Consider the following 24485-nt stretch of genomic DNA (forward strand, 5'->3'; position numbering starts at 1 on the left):
ATATCTGATGAATAGATAGATAGATAGAAATACTTTATTGATCCCCGGGGCGGGAAATTCTGGTGTTACAATAGTACAGAAGTAAAAGTGACCACCACCATGAACACAAACAAATAAATAAGCAAAAGAAAAATTTACAAAATGTTGTGAGTTGCAGGTAAATATAATAAATAAAAAGATACTTAAAACAAAACTATAAGCAAAAATAAAATACAAAATACAAAATCCCGTTTCAAAAACGTTGTTACTTGTTTTGTTTTTCTAAATAAAGTTGTAAAAAATGCACCCAGTGGTGGAAACAGCGCCACCCTGCCGTTGGGCTCCACTCAGTGGTCAGACCGGGTATTACACCTGCAGCTCCGCCGTTAAAACGGTTTGTTGTTCAGCTCCTCCGCGGCCACTAATTGCGCATGCGCAATGAGATGAATGGCCGCTGCACCTGACGGCCCACCAGGAAGTGTGGCGGACAAATCCTCGGCCGTTAATCCCCGCTCGGTACGGTAACCGGAGGAGGCACCGACAGTAGCATGCTCAGCGGGCCGGACCGCTCAGTCTGACCGTCGGGACCGTCTCCGCTCCGGGCTCGGCCTCCGGGATCGCGCCGCTGCGCAGTGAGTGCATGCAGGCAGAGCGCGCGGGGCTGTCCGTCTCCTCCCCCCCCCCGCCTGTCGGGCTCCAGACCCCCGCTGCTGCTGAGCTGAAGCTCCGTGAGGCTCCGTGAAGCTCCGGGCACGTCCACCCTGACTGCAATGGGATGCTGCGGTAGCGCGGAGGTAAGAACGGCACAGACCGGCTCGGCTCGGCTCGGCTCGGTACCGGCTGCCCCCCCCCTCTCATTCCTCCACCCTCCCCGGTGCCCTTCAGCAGAGCACCGGTGCGTGTTTATTTGTTCACCGTGAAAGGGAAACCGGTCCCGGGGAGCAGAGAGGGCCGAGCTGGGATTAGAGCCAGGAGCTGTAATCCAATTAGCTCCTCCCGGGGAGAGGCAGGCTACCGGGGCCGGCTACCGGGGCCTGTTACCGGGACCGTCATGTCAGCGCACCGCTCAGCCCTCTGCTGCTCCCGGTGCTCCCGCTTTGTGTGATCTGATTACTGATGGAAACCGGGGCCGAGCCGAGCTGAGCCGAGCCACCAGGCCGGGGACAGGCGGAGCGGCTCGGCTCGGCCCGGCCCGGTCCCGCAGGCCCGGTGTGACCGTGTGTTTGTTTGTGTGTGTGTGTGTGTTTCAGAGGACAAAGAGAGAATGGAGACCGCTGGAGGACCGGAGCTGCACCGACCTGCCCTGGTTCCTGCTCTTCACCGTCTTCTGCGTCGGCATGGTAACCACACCGAGCATCACCGACAGAAAGACCCGCTAAAAACTCCAATTATCCCCCCAACGAGTGTGGATGCAGCGATTAATCGATTAGTGATCAAGGGGAGATTAATCAGAAACTACTTTAAGGATAATTTTCACCCTGAAACACAGAACAGTTGAGCTCCTTCATGTTTTCTGTCTCAGCGAACTGAACAGAAGCTGATTTTTCTTCTTCTCTCCCATTTTATAAACAGTATTTGGTAAAGAAAGTGAAAACGAGGAGCTGGTTTTATATTTTAGTCTCTTCCTGAAAAAGCTGCTCTGCTGTGAACTGGACTGATTCTTTAACTGGATCATTGTTTGAAAACTGATCGGGCGTCAGGCTTTAAAATGTGGTGTGTTCAGGTTGAGTGGGACATTTCAGTTTGCTGTGCCAGTGCTGACAGCCAATCACAGCAGCTGTGGACATGATGACATCATAGGGAACATAGTAACATCAAGGCGAACGTGCTGACATCACGGCGAACGTGCTAACATGATAGCGAACGTGCTGACATCAAGGCGAACGTGCTGACATCAAGGCGAACGTACTGACATCACGGCAAACGTGCTGACATCAAGGCGAACGTACTGACATCACGGCGAACGTGCTGACATCACGGCGAACCTGCTGACATCACGGCGAACCTGCTGACATCACGGCGAACGTGCTGACATGATAGCGAATGTGCTGACATCAAGGCGAACGTACTGACATCATGGCGAACGTGCTAACATGATAGCGAATGTGCTGACATCATGGCGAACGTGCTGACATCACGGCGAACGTGCTGACATCACGGCGAACGTGCTGACATGATAGCGAATGTGCTGACATAGTGAACATGATGACATCACAGGGAAGGTGCTGAAGTCATAGCGAACGTGCTGACATCACAGGGAAGGTGCTGAAGTCATAGCGAACGTGCTGACGTCACGGCGAACGTGCTGACGTCACGGCGAACGTGCTGACGTCACGGCGAACGTGCTGACGTCACGGCGAACGTGCTGACGTCACGGCGAACGTGCTGACGTCACGGCGAACGTGCTGACGTCACGGCGAACGTGCTGATATTGTAGTAAAAGTTTACAATCTGAACTCGTTTCAAGAAAATCTGATCTGAACAATTTAAAGAAGGAAAACTAGTCTGTAGATGAACTGAAAGAGAAACCTGACGGAGGATCATCCAGTCGGCTTCAGTGACTTAGTGTGTGTAACCATTCATATTATTATAATGAGATCACGATCAGCTGATCAGTGGTCAGTTCTCAGTTTGTGCTGAGCTGCAAATACAACAGATATCAGTGGGAGCTGTATTTAAACCAACATCCCATAAAGTGTGTAATAATAAAAGTCACCTCAAAGAATTACACACAATAAGACATATTTATCGTCTGATTAAAATTGTAGGAGATGTGCAGCAGAACCGACAGCTCATTAAATATGCAAATGTTATGTAAATGCTAGGCACCACACCAACAGTTTATACATGTGGCATAAATTATATCAAATTTAGATGAAAGCAAAGAGATAATACAGAGGAGAGTGATGCTGCTGCACAGTAGTCACACTAATCAATGTGTCGATAGTTTTTAAATTATTGATCACTTTAGGAGATAAAATGTCAGAAAATATTTTTTTTTTTTTTGGAATATTTGCTTCATCAAGTTGATTAATTGATTCATTGAATATCAACATGTTCTGTCGTTTGACTGATTGATTCATTGATGAATGAATCTGTAAGGATGGAGGGATTTTCAGGGATTTTCTGTTATTCTTAGTCCAGGTGTGACAGTGGGTCCAGGTGTGACGGTAGCTCCCAGTGGGGCGGTAGCTACAGGTGTGGCAGCAGTGCAGGTGTGATGTTGGGTCCAGGTGTGACAGCGGGTCCTGGTGTGATGTTGGGTCCAGGTGTGACAGCAGGTCCTGGTGTGACAGCTGGTCCAGGTGTGACGTTAGGTCCAGATGTGGCAGCAGTCCAGGTGTGTCAGCTGGTCCAGGTGTGACAGTATTGATAATAATCAAAAGATGAATTGATAATGAAAATAACGATCATCTTATTTGCTGGATTTACCAAATGTTTACTGTAATAAATAACTAAAAAGAATTGATTTTTACCAAAGTTTGAATCTGTCAACTTATTGATGACTAATTGTTAGCGGCACTAATTTTAATTCTTCTTTTGTGTATTTTTTTGATTATTCTTTTGTGTATTTAGACCTGATTTCACAAGATTTTGGTAAAAATATAGAAGGAGCTGATCTGTCGGTCGTCTCCAGTCGGCGAAGCAGCAGATTTAAAAACTGAGAGATGAAAGATAAATGAGACATGTGTGCGGCCCGATTTCCTCCAGACAGTGAACGCAGCAGCAGCAGCTGAGCAGACAGCTGATTGGCTCATTCGACTGCACAGAGCCTCAGACGAGCGATCTGATTGGTCAGAGACGGTTTGATTTTACAACCAAGCCATGGACAGAAATAGAGAAGATGAAAGTTTAATGATCAGTGAGGAGAAAACATAGAAAGTCAGTTTATTTAAACATGTTCGGGTTATAATCTGTCACACTTTATTTATTTCATGGTGAAAACATTCATTCTGCAGCTCTGTTGATAAAAATATCATATTTAGTCGTCACGTGTGGCTCCTTCCTCGGGACATCTTCCTTTTCCAGAGAGTCACCGAAAGAAGTCGTGACCATTTTCTGCTCTGCTGCCTCTTTGGTTTTAGGTTCGGTTCGTTTTGCACACACAAACTACTCAGATGGCGGTTTGGGTTGAAAGAGACCAAAGTAGACGGGATATCAACGACTGTATCCGTGGCAACCTCCTCCTCCTCTTCCTCTAACGGCCACTAGAGGTCACTGTCAGGCGTGCTTGTGCATTATTATTGCAATAATGTTATTGATCCCCTTACTTTTCATCAGGTTAGCATCGCCCTGGTTCCTTTCACAAACAGCCAATGAGATGTTTCTGTTGGTTTTTGGAACAAATGTGGAAAATCAACTCTGTGGCAAACAGAGTTTCTGATACTGATAATCGTCACAAATTAACACCACTTTTGTGATTTCTTTTTTTTAATGTCAGAAGTAAAAAGCTAACGTTAGGATATAAACAAACTGCACCACAGAAGCATGACGTCAGCATCACCACCACAAAGTTACACTACAATTTGAAAAACTGTAATTTCAAAATAAAACAAACTAATGACTCTACAAGTTGGAGAGTTGATGTAATGATGTTTAACCTCCCCGACAACCTTTGTAGTCTCATTTAGCCAACTGTCAGCAACTGCATTCTTTTAAGAAAAAGAGTGTACTGATTTACTGCTTCTTAAGCTTCTGTTAACCACAGACCTTTTTTCAGGCATGTAACCAAAAGCCTACTGACTCGAAAGAGAGAGAGGGAGACCAGGAAGTGAGAAAAACGCTAATTTGTTTGCAGGTTTCAGGACTGATTCCTGCAGCACTCTGGACGTGTACAACTGATAGTCCCATCAGCCTCAGCTGTACTTTGTATTTACTGCTAACTAGCTAATGTTAGCATGTTAACATTGCAACTGTGTGCATGTTAGCATGTTATTGCTAGCATTTGGCTCAAAGCACCTCTGTGTCCAAGGACAGTCAGTATTAGAATGATTGTTGACTCTGCTATCTGATCACTGATCATGATTCAACTCATGTCAGTTTCTCCGATGTGTCTGAGATGTTCTGTTTTTGTGTTTTAGACTGTTGGTTGGACATCTGAAGATGTCATGTTGGACTGAGATGGACAATTCTGACATTTTACAGACTAGACTACTGATGAATCAGGAAAATAATTGGCACATTGGTCCTTAATGAACGTCATTTTTGGATGTAGCCCATAACTTAACCTTTTGGATCCGATCTCACGTCAAAACTAAACAATACTGACCAAACATTTATAGAATTAATTGGGTGACTGCAAAACACTTCACACAAACTTTCCCCTGAAAATGGACCATTTATACACACTGTGTTGTTGTTTAGTTAAATACATGAATCAATTTAATGTTATGAATCTGCTAGTTCGCCTCTTTGCTGACGACTGGATTTACTATCATCATAATGTTTGTGTTCTGTCCTGCAGGGCAGCATCTGCGGCTTCACCATCGCCACCGGCGGCGCCGCTCGTCTCGTCTTTGGATATGACAGCTACGGAAACACCTGCGGTCAACGCAACAAGCTGATCGAGGGTGTGCGGCTCAGCGGCCTCGACCACACCGACAGGAAGTAAGTCTGACTTTATACTGGCTCTCTGCTGCCCACCGTACTGTGTTTGACTGAGGTGCTTGGTGTTGTTATGGTGTTTAACCATATATGTATGTATGTCAGGCCTGTTTTTAATGAGTAACTCAGGTATTTTCATTATGGAGGTATTTTAGTGTATAAAGGGGGGGTTTGTGCACCACTGGTGTCTTTTAGTGTGTAAATGGTATTTTTACAATATTCTGATATTTTTAGTGTATAATGGAGATATTTTTTAGTGTTTTATGGTGGTATATTAGTGTATTATAATGATGTTTTGTATTATGGTAGTATTCTTAGTGTATATTGGTGGTATTCTTAGTGTATTGTGGTGGTATTCTTAGTGTTTATTGGTAGTATTCTTAGTGTATTATGGTGGTATTTTTCGTGTATTATGGTGGTATTCTTAGTGTATATTGGTGGTATTCTTAGTGTATATTGGTGGTATTCTTAGTGTATATTGGTAGTATTCTTAGTGTATATTGGTGGTATTTTTCGTGTATATTGGTGGTATTCTTAGTGTATATTGGTGGTATTCTTAGTGTATTATGGTGGTATTCTTAGTGTATATTGGTGGTATTCTTAGTGTATATTGGTGGTATTCTTAGTGTATATTGGTGGTATTCTTAGTGTATATTGGTGGTATTTTTCGTGTATTGTGGTGGTATTCTTAGTGTATATTGGTGGTATTTTTTGTGTATTATGGTGGTATTCTTAGTGTATTATGGTGGTATTCTTAGTGTATTATGGTGGTATTTTTCGTGTATATTGGTGGTATTCTTAGTGTATATTGGTGGTATTTTTCGTGTATTGTGGTGGTATTCTTAGTGTATTATGGTGGTATTTTTTGTGTATTATGGTGGTATTCTTAGTGTATTATGGTGGTATTTTTCGTGTATTATGGTGGTATTTTTCGTGTATTATGGTGGTATTTTTCGTGTATTGTGGTGGTATTCTTAGTGTATTATGGTGGTATTTTTCGTGTATTATGGTGGTATTTTTCGTGTATTATCGTGGTATTCTTAGGGTATTATGGTGGTATTTTTCGTGTATTGTGGTGGTATTCTTAGTGTATTGTGGTGGTATTCTTAGTGTATATTGGTGGTATTCTTAGTGTATATTGGTGGTATTCTTAGTGTATTGTGGTGGTATTCTTAGTGTATATTGGTAGTATTCTTAGTGTATATTGGTGGTATTCTTAGTGTATTGTGGTGGTATTCTTAGTGTATATTGGTAGTATTCTTAGTGTATTGTGGTGGTATTCTTAGTGTATTATGGTGGTATTTTTCGTGTATTATGGTGGTATTTTTCGTGTATTATGGTGGTATTCTTAGTGTATATTGGTAGTATTCTTAGTGTATTGTGGTGGTATTCTTAGTGTATATTGGTGGTATTCTTAGTGTATTGTGGTGGTATTCTTAGTGTATTGTGGTGGTATTCTTAGTGTATTGTGGTGGTATTCTTAGTGTATTATGGTGGTATTTTTCGTGTATTATGGTGGTATTTTTCGTGTATTATGGTGGTATTCTTAGTGTATATTGGTAGTATTCTTAGTGTATTGTGGTGGTATTTTTAGTGTATATTAGTGGTATTCTTAGTGTATTGTGGTGGTATTCTTAGTGTATTGTGGTGGTATTCTTAGTGTATTGTGGTGGTATTCTTAGTGTATATTGGTAGTATTCTTAGTGTATATTAGTAGTATTCTTAGTGTATTGTGGTGGTATTTTTAGTGTATATTAGTGGTATTCTTAGTGTATTGTGGTGGTATTCTTAGTGTATTGTGGTGGTATTCTTAGTGTATTGTGGTGGTATTCTTAGTGTATATTGGTAGTATTCTTAGTGTATATTAGTAGTATTCTTAGTGTATTGTGGTGGTATTCTTAGTGTATTGTGGTGGTATTCTTAGTGTATTATGGTGGTATTCTTAGTGTATTGTGGTGGTATTCTTAGTGTATATTGGTAGTATTCTTAGTGTATATTAGTAGTATTCTTAGTGTATTGTGGTGGTATTCTTAGTGTATTGTGGTGGTATTCTTAGTGTATTGTGGTGGTATTCTTCGTGGATAATGGAGGTATTCTTTAGCTCATAAAGCTATGAGCTTTAATACATATGTTTTTCTGTGACGTCCAGTGAGGTCAGAAACAGGGTTCTGCGCTATGAAAACCAGATTGAAGCTAATCTTCAGAGGTCTTAGCTGGCTCGTTACTGCTGTCTGTTGGAATCTAGGTAGTACTGCGTTACCTACTGTAAGTTACTGCTTGTGGGTTGTACCCGTCATGTCAGTTGCTCCTGTGTTTGATAAAAGAACGTGTCGGCATTCATGAATCTTCTCGCCATTTAACATGGAAACGACTACTAAGCTCCAGTAGCCTTTTATTTTTAATTATGGCACAGCACCCAGTTATGTTTTTGTCTCGCATTCAGTCATCAACAATTAAAACACAGGTTGAGTCAATAAGAAACCAAACGTTCCTGCTGGGGTCGTAGTCATGGACTATTACTGTAGTACTGCTGTAGTATTACAGTATTACTGTAGTGTTATTGTACAGCATTAGTATAAAGGTATTACTGTCGTATTACTGTAAGACTGCTGTAGTATTACTGTAATACTGTAATACTACAGCTGTACAGTATTACTGTAGTATTGTACAGTATTAAGGTATTACTGTAGTATTACAGTATTACTGTAGTATTGTATTACGGTAGTATTATTGTTGTATTTCTGCAGTACTGCTGTAACACTGTAGTATTACTGTAGTACTGCAGTACTGCTGTAGTATTACTGTAGTAATACTGTAACACTGTAGTATTACTGTAGTACTGCAGTAACACTGTAGTAGTACTGTAGTACTGCAGTACTGCTGTAGTGTTGTTTCACTGGCTCAGTCTGGCTCTTGAACACACGGTGCGTTTGAGGTCCTGTGGGAGTGAGCAGTGTTGATTGTGCTGACAAACTGTTCAGAGCTGTGACTCATCAGCAGCTCTCTCTCACACACACACACACACACACACACTCTCTCTCTCTCACACACACACACACACACACTCTCTCTCTCTCTCACACACACACACACACACTTCTCTGCCTCCGTCAGCCTATTTTTACCTGCAGCTCCACCTGCAGGAACACGAGCAGCTGATGAAATATGGAGACGAGTGTTCAGACCTACTTTAACTGGCAGCAGCTCAGTTAGTGCTGCTGCTAACAACTAGCACACTAACTGATTATTGATTAATCTATTTAATTTAATCTCTGTTGATTGACTGACGTGTCCAGTCAGCATCTGAAACTCGCACAGAGGATTTAATCCTGCTGTCGTACGGAGGTAACTTACCGCTGGATTTCATTCATACCTTAAACTGAACTTTAAAGTCGTGTGTTGGACCTGCAGAGGCTTTTATTAGAAACAGGCTGCAGTTATTTTCCAGGATAACTGATTGATGGTTTGCCCGGTAAAATGTATTATCATGAAAATAGTCTAAAGCCTGAATTTTATAGTCGCCTAAGACCATAAATCAGTTCAAATAAGCATTGCAGCTCTGAAGTTCCTGTTTTATATGTGATGACATCAGTCATGTTTTCTGATCTGATGCTGTTTTTATTTTCCATTTATATTCATCCCTATGAACTAAACTAAAAATAAAATGTCAGCAGATTACCAGTGATATATTTTACTTTTCAGTCCTGCCCTGCTAACACTATGTTAGCTAGCATTAGCATGATGATGTGCTCTGACAGCTGAGCTAGCTAACCTTACATTGTAGCCTATAAGTTAGCTTACGTTAGCCCGGTCAGTGCAGCCAGATCTCCAACCAGGAAGTGTTAAACCCAGAGCCACTAGAACCTGTTCTCTGTCAGGATATGAACTTTAAATCAATTGTTAGCTAGCTTGATTCTGCAGAAACGATGAGCGCTAACAGGCTCGCCGCCACTGTCCTGTCCTGCATGTGCTGCTAACATCAGGCTCCAGCTTTTAATAGTGAATGTTATTAAAGTGAAACTGGTTTGGCTTTGTGCCCCTAAAATAAGCTAAGCTAAGCTAACACAGGGTCAACAGATGACTCGTTTCACACAAATGAGGCAAATAAGCCGCTAACACACAAGCATATAGCATTTAGCTTGGAGCCATAAAACCCTTCTATCAGGACCTTTTTCAGCACCTGGTGGGAACAAATCCGAGATTAGCAATGTGGGATTTAATCCTTGTGACACTGACTTCCCAACATCTCTTAAGCAGAGCGTTTTTAATTTTAATTGGCTTGTTTAAGTGTGGGCGCTGTTACTGTCTACGTGGGACAAGGGATCATTTTTTCCCCCAAAAAAGAGGCGTGGTGATGGGATCTACTCTGGATGACGTATTGCCGATCTGATCATCTATGGAACCATATAAATAGCTATATGGTTTAACAGCTAATTTACACAAGTAGTCCCAACACAACAAAACGCTGACACATGTTGATAGCATTCTTATATACTGTAGAAAAGATACAGTGACAACAATAATGCAGTTTGTGGTCAGTGGTCAGCTGTGACAGCTTTATGATGTCATTCATAATAATAATAGCAGCTCTGAGTAGCGATTTTGGCGTGAAAAGTCTGATGGAGGAAGTGCAGACTGGAGCAGTTAATGAGTCCGAATAAATAATCCTCAAACAGACAGAGAGAGAGGGAGAGGGAGAGGGAGGGTGAGAGACATAGACGGTCAGAGGGGGAGGCAGAGCGAGTCGGTACCAGCTGTGTGTGACTGTCTGTTACTGTACAACGGCGCCGCTGTGTGACATCATCACTCTGAGACGCTCACATCTGGACGACAGCACACATCTGTACCATGGATGTATTATAAGAGCTGGATGCTGGTGGATAAATCCCACCGGCAGCATCGGCGTCACGCTGGAGCTGATCCTGCTCCAGCATTTAAGTTAAAAAGTTAATATCCCACCGGAGATTCACTCCTGGTCTGATTCTGACAGACGCTGCAGCTCAGAGCGGATGAGGCAGCAGGAAGTCAGACGGACAAACGACAAAGAGAATCCGCTCAGATTTCAAAATAAAAGCCCCCCATGCAGACTTTCAGTGGTGTATTCCAGCAGCACATCAGTATTATTCTCTAATGGGGGGGGGGCACCAGGCCAGACGTCAGCCACTCAGAGGGTTTTTAACACCATGACGACCAGAGGTTCATCCTGGATGGAGAAACACTCTGACTTTGACTTTAGCTGCTGTCTGTAGCTGCAGCACAACAAAGCAGGAAGTACATCCAAGAAACACATTTAAAGCAGCAGCAGAAGAAGAAACGCAGCCTGTTTGATCCTGTTAGAAACACATTTAAAGCAGCAGAAGAAGAAGAAACGCAGCCTGTTTGATCCTGTTAGAAACACATTTAAAGCAGCAGAAGAAGAAGAAACGCAGCCTGTTTGATCCTGTTAGAAACACATTTAAAGCAGCAGAAGAAGAAACGCAGCCTGTTTGATCCTGTTAGAAACACATTTAAAGCAGCAGCAGAAGAAGAAACGCAGCCTGTTTGATCCTGTTAGAAGCTCCAACGTCAATTTAGTGACCAGATCAACTAAACCTGAGCAGAAACACTGATCAGCAGGAAAAACACTCCTGAAACGTTGTGACGTCTGAAATGTTATTTATTTATTCTCCTTTTCTTATCTTTTGGTTTTCTTTCTCCTAATATGTGTTTTTATGTTTTGCTTGCTACAGTGTATTTTATTGTTGGTTGTTTTTACAAAATAAAATTAGTAAAAAGAGGAAAGGAAAAAGAAGAAAACAAAATCAAAGGCTGAGATCTTACTGAGAATTAAAACTAGTCATTTTTCGTGCATTTGAATGTTTTTTTGGAAAGGACAGAAGCTGAAAACTGTTCCAACGTTAACACCTGTAAAGATGTCGCTTGTTATCCAACACTTCTTCTGGTTTGACATAGATAGATTAAAACAGGTGAGTTCGTGCAGGTGATCTCATTAACATACTGTGTGTGTGTGTGTGTGTGTGTGTGTGTGTGTGTGTGTGAGGCGGCAGGAACAGCGTGTATCAGCTGTGATCACAGATTTCTGTTGCTGTAGGAGGTTTTCACTGCAGACTCTTTGTTGGGTTTCTCTCCCACGTCTTTATTGTGACTTTCAGCTCGGCTTTAATCCTCCTCGCCTTCATCTTTGCTTCTATTTTTACTGCAAACACTTTAAACACCTCTCCAGGGCTCCAGACCCGATCACCTCCTGACCCTCGGGAGCCCTGACGGCTCTGCGGTCACTGCATGTCAGCTGGTTTTCAGTCATTTGATGGACTGAATGATCAAAAATAGAAACTCAGACAGGTCTGGTGTTGTTATGTAACGCTGTGGCTTTGTCTTATGGAGGCGTAAATCTCACACAGTCGTTAAAATCATTATTTTTTTCTCAATAAAATGCTTATTTGAATTGTCCAAATACGTTTCAACCCATATACAGTGCTTAACACATGTATTAGACCACCACCCAGTGGAAGGCGTTTCCCTCCCCTGCCCTAAATTAACAGTATTGCTGATAACCAAAATATTTCTTTAGTTTCTGTGATGGTTAACCCTCCAGTATGTGTAGCTCTTTAATCACAATGATGGATTTGAAATGATGCAAAAGGAATCTGGAGTAGAGGAACTGATGGACTGGACAAGTCAAAGTCCAGACTTGAATCCTATCGAACAGATCTCGGATTTATTGAATTAAAAAATAGATCACACACAAATTTAATCCAAAGCAAGTCTGTGGGAACAGCTGGGAACTATTTGGAACTCAATAACAAAAGAGACGGTCGAAAGGAGGAATCAGGGATTTTTGATTAAAATATGTGAATTGGGACTATTTAGTTGTTCCAGTTTGTTATTTGCCTAATAAATAATAATACAATGTTTAATTTGAAACAAGTTTTTGACAGATTTCTAAAATATTTGTGTTTTCTCGTTTTTATGACAGCTGGTCTGAGACATTTATTAACCACTGCATATGACCTCTGACCTTCCTTCCTGTGCTTTCTGTCTCCTGCAGATTTGTCTTCTTCCTGGATCCCTGCAACATCGACATCGTTCAGAGGAAAATCAAGTCCATGGCTCTGTGTGTGTCTCTGTGTCCCACCGAGGAGCTGAAGACCTACCAGGACCTGAAGAGGTTCGCCATGCTCAACGGTGAGGCCCCCCCCCCTCTGTCACCCATGGGGTAACATGCTAATGCTAAAGTTCAACAGACTACAAAATAACAGAAAACACGATAAAACTCACAGCTTTAGCCTGAAGTTCGAGTCAAATAACAACACACACACACACAGCAGACGTGTTTTGCCATCACTGTGAGGACATTTGTCACATTTCCACCCGAAATAAAGTAAATGTTCACGTCCTCAGATGGTGGGAGGACATGAAAACGCTCATTCACTCACACCTTAGCAAGATAACAACAGCAGCAGCAGGTGGTGAGGTGGATGTCAGGAGGTCACATGATCAACAGACCCCCGTGTGTGACCTCTCTGCGTCTGAGGGTCTCTAAACACACCGAGGACATTAAAAACTACATTTGGTTAATTTATGTTCACTTGTCGCGTCTCTCCAGGAAAATACCGAGTGTAAAAATACAGATTTGAATTTTATTGTTTTATTTGGAAAACATGCAGAAGGGTGTGCAGGGTCTTTTCAGCCCTGAGCTGTGGCTGCAGGATTCTTCCTGGTTCGTCCCGTTCTCTGAAATGTCCAGGGTCGTGTGTGTGTGTGTGTGTGTGTGTGTGTGGACAGTACTGTATATTGATTACATGTCAGGTCACACTTGCAGACATTAAATCATCAGCATGACGTGACGGCGAGCGTCCGGACAACTGTTGGCATCACTGCTTCCTTTACAACACACACACACACACACACACAGAGTACAGTAACAAAGGCAGCATTAAGTCCTGTATCGTTGGTGCCACTCTGCCCCGTTTGTCCTCCATCATGGCTGCTCTTCGTTCAGTGTTGAAAACGTGACAGCAGACATGTTATCAGGTGACCTCACAGCTCCTCCGGCGGCCATGCTGTTTATGAAAGGAGCCTCTGTGACCGGACGGCACAGAGGAGCCAGTTCATGAGTCTGACGCCGTCTTAAACTCCTCAGCGGTCAGTCTGAGACGTCTGAGGGAGCTGTTGCTATTATTTTGTCCACTGGTGTTGTTGCCTCCTTCTCTCAGTAAAGGAGCAGTTCAACATTTAGGGAAATCCTCCTCTTCTCTTTCAGACTGATGCCACTCGAGTGTCTGCTAAATATGAAGCTGCAGCCTGCAGCAAAATCCTCTTAAAGCCTCACTGAGCGACATGTTATATCTCGTTGGTTTAATCTGCACGTGGGGTTATGTGTCAGACTTTTTTCTGGCTTTAAAGCAGTAACTTTGTGGAGTCGAGGGGTCAGCTGACACTCCAGCCACGCTAGCTGTCTCACATGTCTTTTTTTTTATGCTAAGCTAAGCTAACCAGCTGCCGGCTGCAGCATCCAGTGATGAAGCCTCACTTCACTTAATGTTTGGTTTGATTCTGTCCATAAACAACCCACAGGTGTGTTAGACACCTGTCCAAATATTCACGACACATGTACAAACATGAAATCTAAAATTAAACCAGAGTGTGTCTGCATGAAAATGAAGCCTGAAAGAATAAAAAACACTAAAAGTAAACAGATTTAATTAAAACAGATGCTGTTTGAACTCTGGTGTCTGTTGGAAAGAGTGTATTTTGTGTTTTATATACTCTGCCTTTTATATTTATACATGTTTTTGACTTGTATCCAAATCGTGATCTTTTCCTAAACATGACCAAGTAGTTTTGGTGCCTAAATCCGTCCAAACTGTGAATGAAAACTGATGAAAATTCTAGATTATATGATATATTGGCAGGTGGTCTCACACCACAGGACGCTGCCTCCCTCTGCAGAATCTATGTATCATGTCAGAGTTTTAATAGCTGAATTTTAAAGCTACTGTAAGTCTGTTTTCTTTACTTTACTCCCATGATCCTTTGTGGTTGGAGGTTGGAGGAGCTTCGTGTGTCCTCTGAGCTGCAGACGAAGATGCAGATGATGAAGTTAACCTCATCACGTCTCTCTTTTTCTCTGGTTCAGGTTCGGAGCTGTGTTCCTACGAGTTAGCGGGTCATAAATATCCCGGTCTATCCGAGAGGTTCTCCAAATGTCCCAAGCTTCCTGTTCCACCCAGGTACGTCCACCTTTACCTCCCACTCTTCTCCTCCTCTCTGACCTCTGATGAAAGATCCTCTAAAACTAAAGATGGCTCACTACAGGCTGTGCTAGTGGTCTGAGATGGTGTCCACTTCCTGTCCCCTGAGTGGGCGTGGTCTCCTGGTGGTGAAGGTGGTGTGATTGGAGGGAAGCAGACGGGGCTGCTGGAGCATCAATAATCTATCGATAATCTATCTGAACATCAACTAACTCCGACCTGCACTGAGCTCCAGCTGTTCAGTGTTTAATAGCAGTCAGACTGGAGCTCAGTGGAGGTCGTAGTCAGCTGTTGTTCAGGTTGACAGACCGTCTGCAAACTGCTGTTAGCCTGCTGTTGTTGTTAGCTTCCATGCTAACTAACTTTAGCCTCCAGGTGTAGAGTGACAGCTTTCTATCAGAAACAGCTTCAGAGTCTCTGAGGACGTCGAAACAATGCTTCTATTTATTGTCAGTGACTGTTGCTGTACTTCAGCAGCCTCCCAAACCATATCAGTGTCTGTGAGACAGAAGCAGGTCTCACACAGGTAATTTCCTCCTGATTGATCTGTCTGATCAATGTTTTTTAGTGTCTCAGTGTTCAGAAGATCTGTGTCCTGTGAAAACTGCCTCCAATATTTACTTTGGTGACTTTGGGGCCAAAGAATCGGATCAGAATCTGTGATCACGTTCACGTCTCCCATCGGACTGAATAGACCCGTCTCTGCTCTGACCTCTGACCCCTCTGTGTGTCCTCAGTAAGCCGCTGCCAGTGTTTAACCGCTGCACTCCACTGGATGTCTCCTGTTATGCGAAGTTTGCGGAGGCCGTGGTGACGTTTGTGGGCGATAACAGCGTTCTGCACAGACTGATTGCCGGCGTCGCCGCCAGTAAAGAGATCATCATCGGACTGTGTGTGCTCGCTCTGGGTGAGAACCGGCTACACCGTCACTGACCACAAATCACCCAGCAGTTTATTCCATTTCTTTTCCAGTAAATGATAATTGGATCCATATTTTAGAGCAAGTTTCTGTGTTGGTCTTCTCTATAAGAAGTCTTTAGTAAGAGTTCTCAGTTTCTTGGCATCAAATTTAAATCTGCTACATGAACAATATATAAAGAACAGAAGAGAATGAAATGAATCTTCATGGTGTTCTTTTTTTTATGGTGACCTTGAGCGATCAACGCACTGCAACTTAAAGGAAAACTCCTGTATTTTTCATCCTGGGCCATATTTTCACAAATTTTTTGTTAAAAAACAAGATTGCCTCAGCTGTGTGCTTGTTTGATCCAGTGACAGGCTCAGAGTGTTATTCTAAGTGTGTGACAGCATCATGGAAAGGATCCCTACAGAGAGAGACCTGGAAGATCCTTTTGGTTTAACCACAAACAGCTGTTATATCGCTCTCTGCACACACACCAGACTACATTCACTAAAACAGGGATTTTACTTGAGAGTTGCTGGTCTACTGCTGCCTCAATTGGTTAGTTTGTTTGTGTTAATGTGTGACTTTGGTGTTTTAAAGGGTTAGTTCAGATCCAACGCAATATTTGTGTAACGCATAATAACACAAACAAACTAACTAATCGAGGCAGCTGTAGAGCAGCCACACCTGTATTTTCCAAGCTAAAATCCCTGTTTTAGTGAATGTAGTCTGGTGTGTGTGCTGTTTGTGGTTAAACCAAAAGGATCTTCCAGGTCTCTCTCTGTAGGGATCCTTTCCATGATGCTGTCGCACACTTAGAATAACACTCTGAGCCTGTCAGTGGATCAAACAAGCTCTTTTAGTGGACCAACTGTGATCAGGTGCAGTTGTCCCAAAGGATCACCTTGCAGCCGTTGCAGCAGGTTCTCTGTCTGCTCTCAGAAGTGATTTACTGGACCAGCTTCATGTTTCTGCATGTCTGTCCGTCTCTCTGTCCGTCTGTCAGTCCTCTCCATGATCCTCATGGTGATCATCCGCTACATCTCGGCCATCCTCGTCTGGATCCTCACCTCGCTGGTCGTCCTCGGATCCCTCGGTGAGCTCACTTCCTATTAAAACCCCGTCCTGTCTTTTCCTGATGAGCTGACTGCAGCAGAGACAAACAGCTCTGTGTTCCCTCGTTGTATTTGAATAGATATGAACTCTGTCACGTTATGCCCATTAAATGTGTGTGTGTGTGTGTGTGTGTGTGTGTGTGTGTGTGTGTGTGTGTGTGTGTGTGTGTGTGTGTGTGTGTGTGTGTGTGTGTGTGTGTGTGTGTTGTTTCAGCGGGGACCAGCGTCCTCTGGTGGCTCTACATCGACCACCGGTTGTACGGAAACGACACCACCACTAAAGTGGCGAAGGAGGCAAAGGAGGAGGTGGAGATCAGCAGAGACAGCGGGCAGGCGCTGCTCGTCTACGCCGTCGCTGCCACCGTCTTCACCGTACGAAAACCTGCCGTAACAAACATGCTGTGTGTGTGTGTGTGTGTGGGGGGGGGGGTGTTTGTTTTTTATCTATTAAGACTTAAAGACCACAGTGGTCATGCTTATTGATCCTCAGAGGGGAAACAGGATACAGAAAAGTACAAAACAAACAATTAGCAGCAAACAGCAGAATATGATGTTTCCATACGGCAACAATTCCTTTATCTCATTTTCACTAAGAGGCAGTAATATAAATTCATGTTTTACTGTTTAGATGTAAAAAATGGGCTTTTTTTTACTATGTCAGGACAAATAACTGAACACCTCAAATCACCACTAAATTCAGTTTGAACGTCCATCTGTTCAATATTTAGGCAAAATTCTTTCAAGACAATAACTGAAAAAGAATCTGAGGTGAGTTAACTTGTAATTTTCACCATCAAAACCAATTTAGATGTCATACATTTTTTTTCGTAAAATGGTAAAATTGATTTCCTTCCATATAACATTTCGTCTCCAGCCGTCCCCAAAACATCATTTTTATTCATATCTTGAAATTATAGACATTTTTAAGTGTTATGTATAATTTACATTACAAGTTACATCACTGTTATTTATATATGTTATTATTATTAATTATATTATATTATATTATATTATATTATATTATATTCACTGTGTAAATGTTGGCTTATACATTCCTCGAAGTATGAGTTGGATTTGTTTAGTAAGCAGATTTTTAAAGAAAAAATAGATTTTTTTTTTTTCATGATTGCACATTGCTGCCATATGGAAACATTTTACCAACTACCACCCCTTAAATCTTTTGTTTTCAAATTTTAATAAAATACTTCCATTATTAAAGCAATTGTAAGTAATAAAAACACATTAAACATTTTTTATCATGTTTAAATAATAAAAAAAACAGTATGACATGTTAATATAACATAGTATAATGTAATATAGTCAGTGAACATGTCTAACAGAGCTAACACTGAAAAAAATAGATATTATCAGTTCAAAGTTTAGTCTCTAATCTAGGAATTTAACACCAATATCCTGATAATAAAATAAAAAGTTAACCTTCAGCAGCGGCTCCGTGGCCTCAGCTCTGACTCTGTTGTCTGTTTCAGATCATCCTGCTGCTGCTGATGCTGTTCATGAGGAAACGAGTCGCCCTGACCATCGCTCTGTTCCACGTGGCGGGCAAAGTCTTCATCCACCTCCCCCTCCTCACCCTGCAGCCCTTCGTCACCTTCCTCGCCCTCCTGCTCTTCTGGATCTACTGGATCCTGGTCCTGCTCTTCCTGGGAACCACCGGTCAGTTTGACTCCGGTCCGGTTTCACACACGAAGTAAAGATCAGAGATGAAGCTGAGGAAATGGACAGAACATTTGATTAGAAACAGCAAACTGGTTAAACTGGTTTCTTCAAAGAAGCTCGTTCTTACTGTTTTTAGCATCTTTTTGGTTTCTATCTCACTGGAATTAATAGAGTCTGGACTGATGTTGGGGCTGTTAAATTAAAAAATAGCTAATGAACATATTTATTCTAGTTAATAAATGAATTATTATAAAAAAATAATAAACTGGCTTCCTGCTGGTCTGGTCTCAACGTTCAGAAGTTCCCTCAGATGTGAAGTCACATCTGGTCGTGGAGACAGAGCTAACTCAGGCTAACACAAGCTAACAGAGCTAACTCGGGCTAACAAAGGCTAACAGAGCTAACTCAGGCTAACACAAGCTAACAGAGCTAACACAGGCTAACAGAGCTAACTCAGGCTAACAGAGCTAAATGAATAAACATTGCAACACTTCTGCTGCACTTCTTGAAATCAGGTTGATTTCTTCAGTAACACGTTTCCTCCTGTAAAGAATACCTGCAGACACACTGAGGGCTGAAAAAAGGTCCTGACACATATGACATGAGATTAAGTGCCTGTGTGGTTCTGCAGGGAACGCGGTCCAGAACGAGGAGACGGGTCTGACAGAGTTCAGACTGACGGGGCCTCTGCAGTACCTGACCTGGTACCACGCTGTGGGTCTGGTCTGGATCACAGAGTTCATCCTGGCCTGCCAGCAGATGACTGTGGCCGGAGCCGTGGTCACTTACTACTTCACCAGGTGAGTCCACACCTGCACACACCTGGTGGATTTTGTTACCTTTTGGACAGAATCAGGCTAGCCCCTTGTTTCCAGTCTTTATGCTAAGCTAAGATAGCTGTTTCTCCATGTTTCCAGTTTTTATACTCACCTAAGCTACCTTTTTTTGCTCTATTTCCAGTTTTTTCTCCTTGTTTTCAGTCTTTATGCTAAGCTAAGCTAGCTGATTCTCCATTTTCAGACTGTATGCTTAGATAAGATAGCTATTTCTCCATGTTTCCAATTTTTATATTAAGCTACGCTAGCTTTTTTGCTGTCTCCAGTCTTTATGCTAAGCTAAGTTAGTTGTGTCTCCTCTTTTTCAATCTTTATGTTAAGCCAAGCTAACTTTTTACCCCCTGAGTTGAGTCTTTGCTCTAAGCTAAGCTTGTTGATTCTCACTTCTTCTAGACTTTATGCAATGCTAAAATAGCGGTTTCCCTTTGTTTTTATGATTTATGCTAAGCTAAGCTAACTGTTTCCCCATGTTTTTAGTCTTTATGCTATGCTCAGCAAAGGTTGGAGAGTGAAAAGTCAACTCAGGGTTAAGGGAAATCCATCAGGATGAAATAAAGCGGAACTATCCTTTAATCTAGAAACGAATACTCAGGAATGATTTAATTTTCCATAAACTAGAACATAACTTAATGAGGAGTTTGTGTTTCAGAGACAAGAACCGGCTCCCGGTGACCCCGATCCTGTCGTCAGTCCTGAGGCTGGTCAGGTATCACCTGGGCACCGTCGCCAAAGGAGCCTTCATCATCACGCTGGTCAAGATCCCACGACTCATCCTCATGTACATCCACAACCAGCTCAAAGGAAAGGTACAAAACAAACTTTATTTACACCAACAGACTGTTTAAAAAGACGTGGACGTAGCTTCCAGGTCTGAACAGTGAAGCCGGTGCTGAAGAGCCTAGAACCTCCTCGTCTTTCCGTCTAATCATCCGGGGAAATGTTGGCCAACACACAAAGAAGTTCTGTCTCTAGGCAGGTTTCTGTTGAAAAAACCTGTTAAATGGCGACGTTTCCGTTCTTCAGGCAGCTCGTTTGAAGTAAATTAATCTAAAAGCACAGGAAGATAATCCAGAGTGGTTTGGAGGTGTTTCTGTCCACAGAGCCGATCACAGTCGGTCTGCTGACGCTACACAGCACACGCTCCCAGACGTAAACATAAAGTTAATTGAATAGATCGGCCCTGTAGCTCCGATATCTGTGCATCCATACCTTTATGACCGGCACGATTTAAGGCTAAAACCCACATTTATTTAAACCAGACAGAAGAAGAAACGCAGCTCCAACATCAATTTAAGGACCAAATCGACTAAATCTGAGCAGGTCGACTAATTAGCCTGGAAAAACACTGGTGAAACGCTCCCGGTGGGATTCACAGCTGTAGACGAGCCCGGTGTTGATGCTTCCTCACCTGTCTGATTCACCTGCAGCTCAGACTTCTGCCTCCTTTGGTGGGATCTGACGCTGCCGGTTTGTTTTGTTTTTTTACGCCGAACGTGTCATCTGCCGCTGTTTGTGTGTCTCAGGAGAATGCGTGCGCTCGCTGCCTGCTGAAAACTTGTATCTGCTGTCTGTGGTGTTTGGAGAAGTGCCTCAACTATCTCAATCAGGTAACAAACTTCTCTTCGCTTTTCTTCCTCACAAGCTTCTACAGAGTCTGCAAAGTTTGGGAAAAGGTTAATTTTAGCTGTTATGTTTTCAATATGCTTGAATTTCAGGATACTTCTTTTTTTTTTTACGCATAATCTGGTGTTTCAGTTCATGTAAATCAAACATGTTTTAATATTTGAAATGAAATGATCCTGTCATCTGTTTGTTTCATCTTAGTGGTAAAAAAAAAATAAAACATTTTTCACAATTCTTTAGATGTGATGATAAAAGGCTTCAATAGTCTGGAAATTCTTGGTTTAGGTTCTTTAAAAGTGCTAAAAAATTCTTGAATTTCACTCAGAAGAAGCTGCAGAAACCGGTTTTCAACTCTTCTTCTTCTTTTCATCATCACTGGCTCGCCCGTGTCTTTATTTCCCAGAATGCATATGCAGCCACAGCCATCAACAGCACCAGTTTCTGCACGTCTGCGCGCGACGCCTTCGTGATCCTGGTGGAAAACGCCCTGCGCGTCGCCACAATCAACGCCGTCGGAGACTTTGTGCTCTTCCTGGGGAAGGTGAGAGGGTCTGGTTGTTTCCCAGCAGGTCTGAACTGGTTCTGGTCCCAGTGAACAGGAGTCGAGCCATGTTGGCGCCCCCTACTGTCCATGAAACAGTTTAAATCTCTTCTGGAGGGTTCACAGATCTTTAGTTTCTGTTTCTACATCCACTGTTGTTCTGGATCAACATGTTTTCTGTCTTTATTTAGTCTCATCTGATGGAAAAACATGTCTGATTCTGTATTTTTGTCCCAGTTTTCTCAGTTATTCTGGTTTATTGGACAGATTTTAGGGACATGAAGCATTTGAAGAAAAGAAATGACGTCACAATAAGAAAAAACACCAACATGGATGCAGACGGAGCGTTTAGATCACAGAGCTCAGAGGGTTAAAAGTTTTCTGGTGGTAAATCTCTTTGTGGCTTTTATTTTGAAAGGTTTCCTGTGCTGGTTTTGGAGGGAGATGTGGATCCCTGTTTATCTTGACAAATACATGTTTTTATATATAATCTCTTGGCTCTGAGGGTGTTTGGACCTGATGTGGTGTTTGCTTGGATCAGTGACTACTGATTGTAAACAGATTCAATGATAATCCAACCAGTGGAAGTTTTACTCTGAAAGTCCAAAGTATTTGACCGACAGACTGAATTCACAGTTTTTTTACTCTTTATTGTTGACAATTGTGTTTCTGTGACATGAATATCAAACACATTCAGACCTGTCTAAATCTGTCCGTCCTGTTTCCTCAGATCCTGATCGTGACGTCGACGGCGTTCGCCGGCGTCCTCCTCCTGAACTACCAGCGGGATTACGCCGAGTGGCTGCTGCCTCTGATCATCGTGTGTCTCTTCTCCTTCCTGGTGGCTCACTGCTTCCTGTCCATCTTTGAGATCGTGGTGGACGTCCTCTTCCTCTGCTTCGCCATCGACACCAAGTACAACGACGGCACCCCGGGGAAGGAGTTCTTCATGGACAAAGCTCTGATGGTGAGGCGGCAGCACGCCTCCATCATTTTATACCAGCAGATAACCAGTAATCAATAACATAGATTATCTAATGTGATTGAACTTGTCGTATCATGTGATTGGTTGCTCATAATATCGTCACTTCTCTTGATGTGATGCGTGTTTGTCACGTCATAGAAACAATAATGTGACGCGAGAACGTGCTCAAATCGGTACGACAGCACGGCCAAACCGCCGCCGCCGTGCTCGTCACTAAAAATATGACTCCACCGTTGTCATGGCAACCGTGTAACTTGCAACCTGCGGCGGGAACGACAGCAAAGGTCGACAACACGTGTGGTTTTTATTCAGTTTTGGAAATCCCTCCATCTCTAGAAAGCTTCGGCTCGGCTCGGCTAGTTAGGCGAGCAGGGACTAGTTATCGTCTCTGTTGCTAGGGGCGTTACTAAGGGCCGGCCTACTAACTGGAGCGCTAAACTAGGTTTCATCACAGAGGAGTCTACTGACGGGACTGATTGGTTTCCAGGTGTTAGTCAGAGCCCCGTGTGTTTCAGTTAAAATGGATATAAATCTGAGCATCACCGTCTTATTACAGCAACAAACTGACCCGTCGAGATTCACGTTGTTTTTTGTCCTTTTGATTTGACATTTGTGCTCCACCTCTCTCGTTCCTGTGACCCCGCCCCTCCCTCTGTGACCCCGCCCCTCCCTCTGTGGCCCCGCCCCTGCAGGAGTTCGTGGAGAGCAGCCGGCGGTTGGAGCGAGTGGTGGAGCGTGGGCGGAGCCGGGTGAAGGAGGCGGTGTCAGAGGGGGCGGAGATGAAGCCCATGGTGAGTGACAGCGACGGAGGGGGCGTGGCCAAGCGGAAGAGCACATCGCAGGAAGCGGGGGTGGGGCTGGACGGTGGCGGGGGGGAGTGGGAGGAGCTTCAGGAGTTCCATGTGTACTACCTGCTGGTGGGGGTGCTGGTGGACTGGGTGCTGATGGAGCAGAACGACTTCGTCCTCTGTCTCAGCGAGGACGTCGTCCTCTTCCTCTGCGTCTACCTGCCCACCTCCACCCTCTTCCTGTTCGTCAGCCTGCTGCACAAGCCAAGCCCCGCCCCCTCCAGCACCGAAACAGCCGCCGTCACCGCCGCATGCTAACGAACGTGTGCTAACAGACGCATGCTAACAGACGTACACTGTCCAGCATGCTAATAGTGATGCATGCTAACCTGACTCATACCCTTCATCATCATCACCATCATCATCATCACAGCTGCTGCTCAACATCTGGGACCAAACTCTTCTTAACTTTGAGCTTATTTATTATTTATTTTTTTACTTTTTTTTTTATCTTTTTATATTTTAATCGTTTTTTAAAGACTTTTTTTTAAAGGTTATTTTGCAGCTGTTTGTGTTCGGCCTTATTTTCTCACCGCAGTGCTTTAAGGACTCAGCAGACGATCAGAGGCTTCAGGGTTCTGCTCCTCTCATGTTTACACGAACATCTTTGAGCTGTGTGGGTTTCGTTCATATTAGTTCAAACAAATCAGGTGCTTGTCTGAATTTCACTCAGACTTGACTTGGCAGGCCTCGATCCCCCTGCTGCTGCTGCTGCTGCTGCAACGAACAAAGCCTCAGAGTCAAAGATGTGGGTCTTGTGCTCACAAGATAACAAATATAACGTTTCAGGACTGCAAAGGCAGAAAAAGAAGTTGTTTGTCATAAAAAAATGGCGTCTGCTGGGTCCTGTCTTCCTGCACGGGGACAGTTGTGCAAACTGGTTCCTGTTCGGCTGCTAAACGGTGTCACGGAGGGAGTTTACATTTGGATACCAGTATTTTTAGACTCAATACATTTAAATTTGCCTACTAATGAAATAAAAAAAAAAAAAAAAAAAAAAAAGTACTTAAAGGAACGCAAAACGACCCAAAATTGGTTTCGTGTAGTTCAGTGTCTTTCAGTCTGGGGGTCTTGCTGCTATCCAGGGGGGACGTGGGGCCTTTTCCCTCCCTCCATGAC

At 43.1% G+C, this 24485-nt stretch overlaps 1 protein-coding gene across 1 annotated transcript; it reads left to right on the forward strand.

Annotated features, from left to right (window-relative positions):
* Window positions 1–693: 693 nt before the first annotated feature.
* On the forward strand, window positions 694–23775 carry slc44a1b (solute carrier family 44 member 1b). The gene is made up of 15 exons (XM_070836598.1): window positions 694–773; window positions 1230–1319; window positions 5444–5586; window positions 12632–12768; window positions 14723–14816; window positions 15575–15744; window positions 16748–16837; window positions 17071–17228; window positions 18344–18530; window positions 19165–19333; window positions 20019–20175; window positions 20893–20976; window positions 21396–21533; window positions 22264–22500; window positions 23211–23775. The coding sequence occupies exons 1-15, from the start codon at window positions 750–752 to the stop codon at window positions 23622–23624; spliced, it is 2292 nt and encodes a 763-aa protein (XP_070692699.1). The 5' UTR covers window positions 694–749; the 3' UTR covers window positions 23625–23775.
* Window positions 23776–24485: the final 710 nt, after the last annotated feature.

Source organism: Pempheris klunzingeri, chromosome 9 (assembly GCF_042242105.1).
Source record: "Pempheris klunzingeri isolate RE-2024b chromosome 9, fPemKlu1.hap1, whole genome shotgun sequence".
Taxonomy (NCBI): domain Eukaryota; kingdom Metazoa; phylum Chordata; class Actinopteri; order Acropomatiformes; family Pempheridae; genus Pempheris; species Pempheris klunzingeri.

What these genes read in the sequence shown, in the direction of transcription:
- slc44a1b (XM_070836598.1), top strand. Translation starts at nt 750, where the DNA reads ATGGGATGCTGCGGTAGCGCGGAG. An exon ending in GGTCGTCCTCGGATCCCTCG is followed by an intron (nt 16,838 to 17,070) that starts GTGAGCTCACTT and finishes GTGTTGTTTCAG; the next exon opens with CGGGGACCAGCGTCCTCTGG. An exon ending in GCCTCAACTATCTCAATCAG is followed by an intron (nt 20,977 to 21,395) that starts GTAACAAACTTC and finishes TTTATTTCCCAG; the next exon opens with AATGCATATGCAGCCACAGC.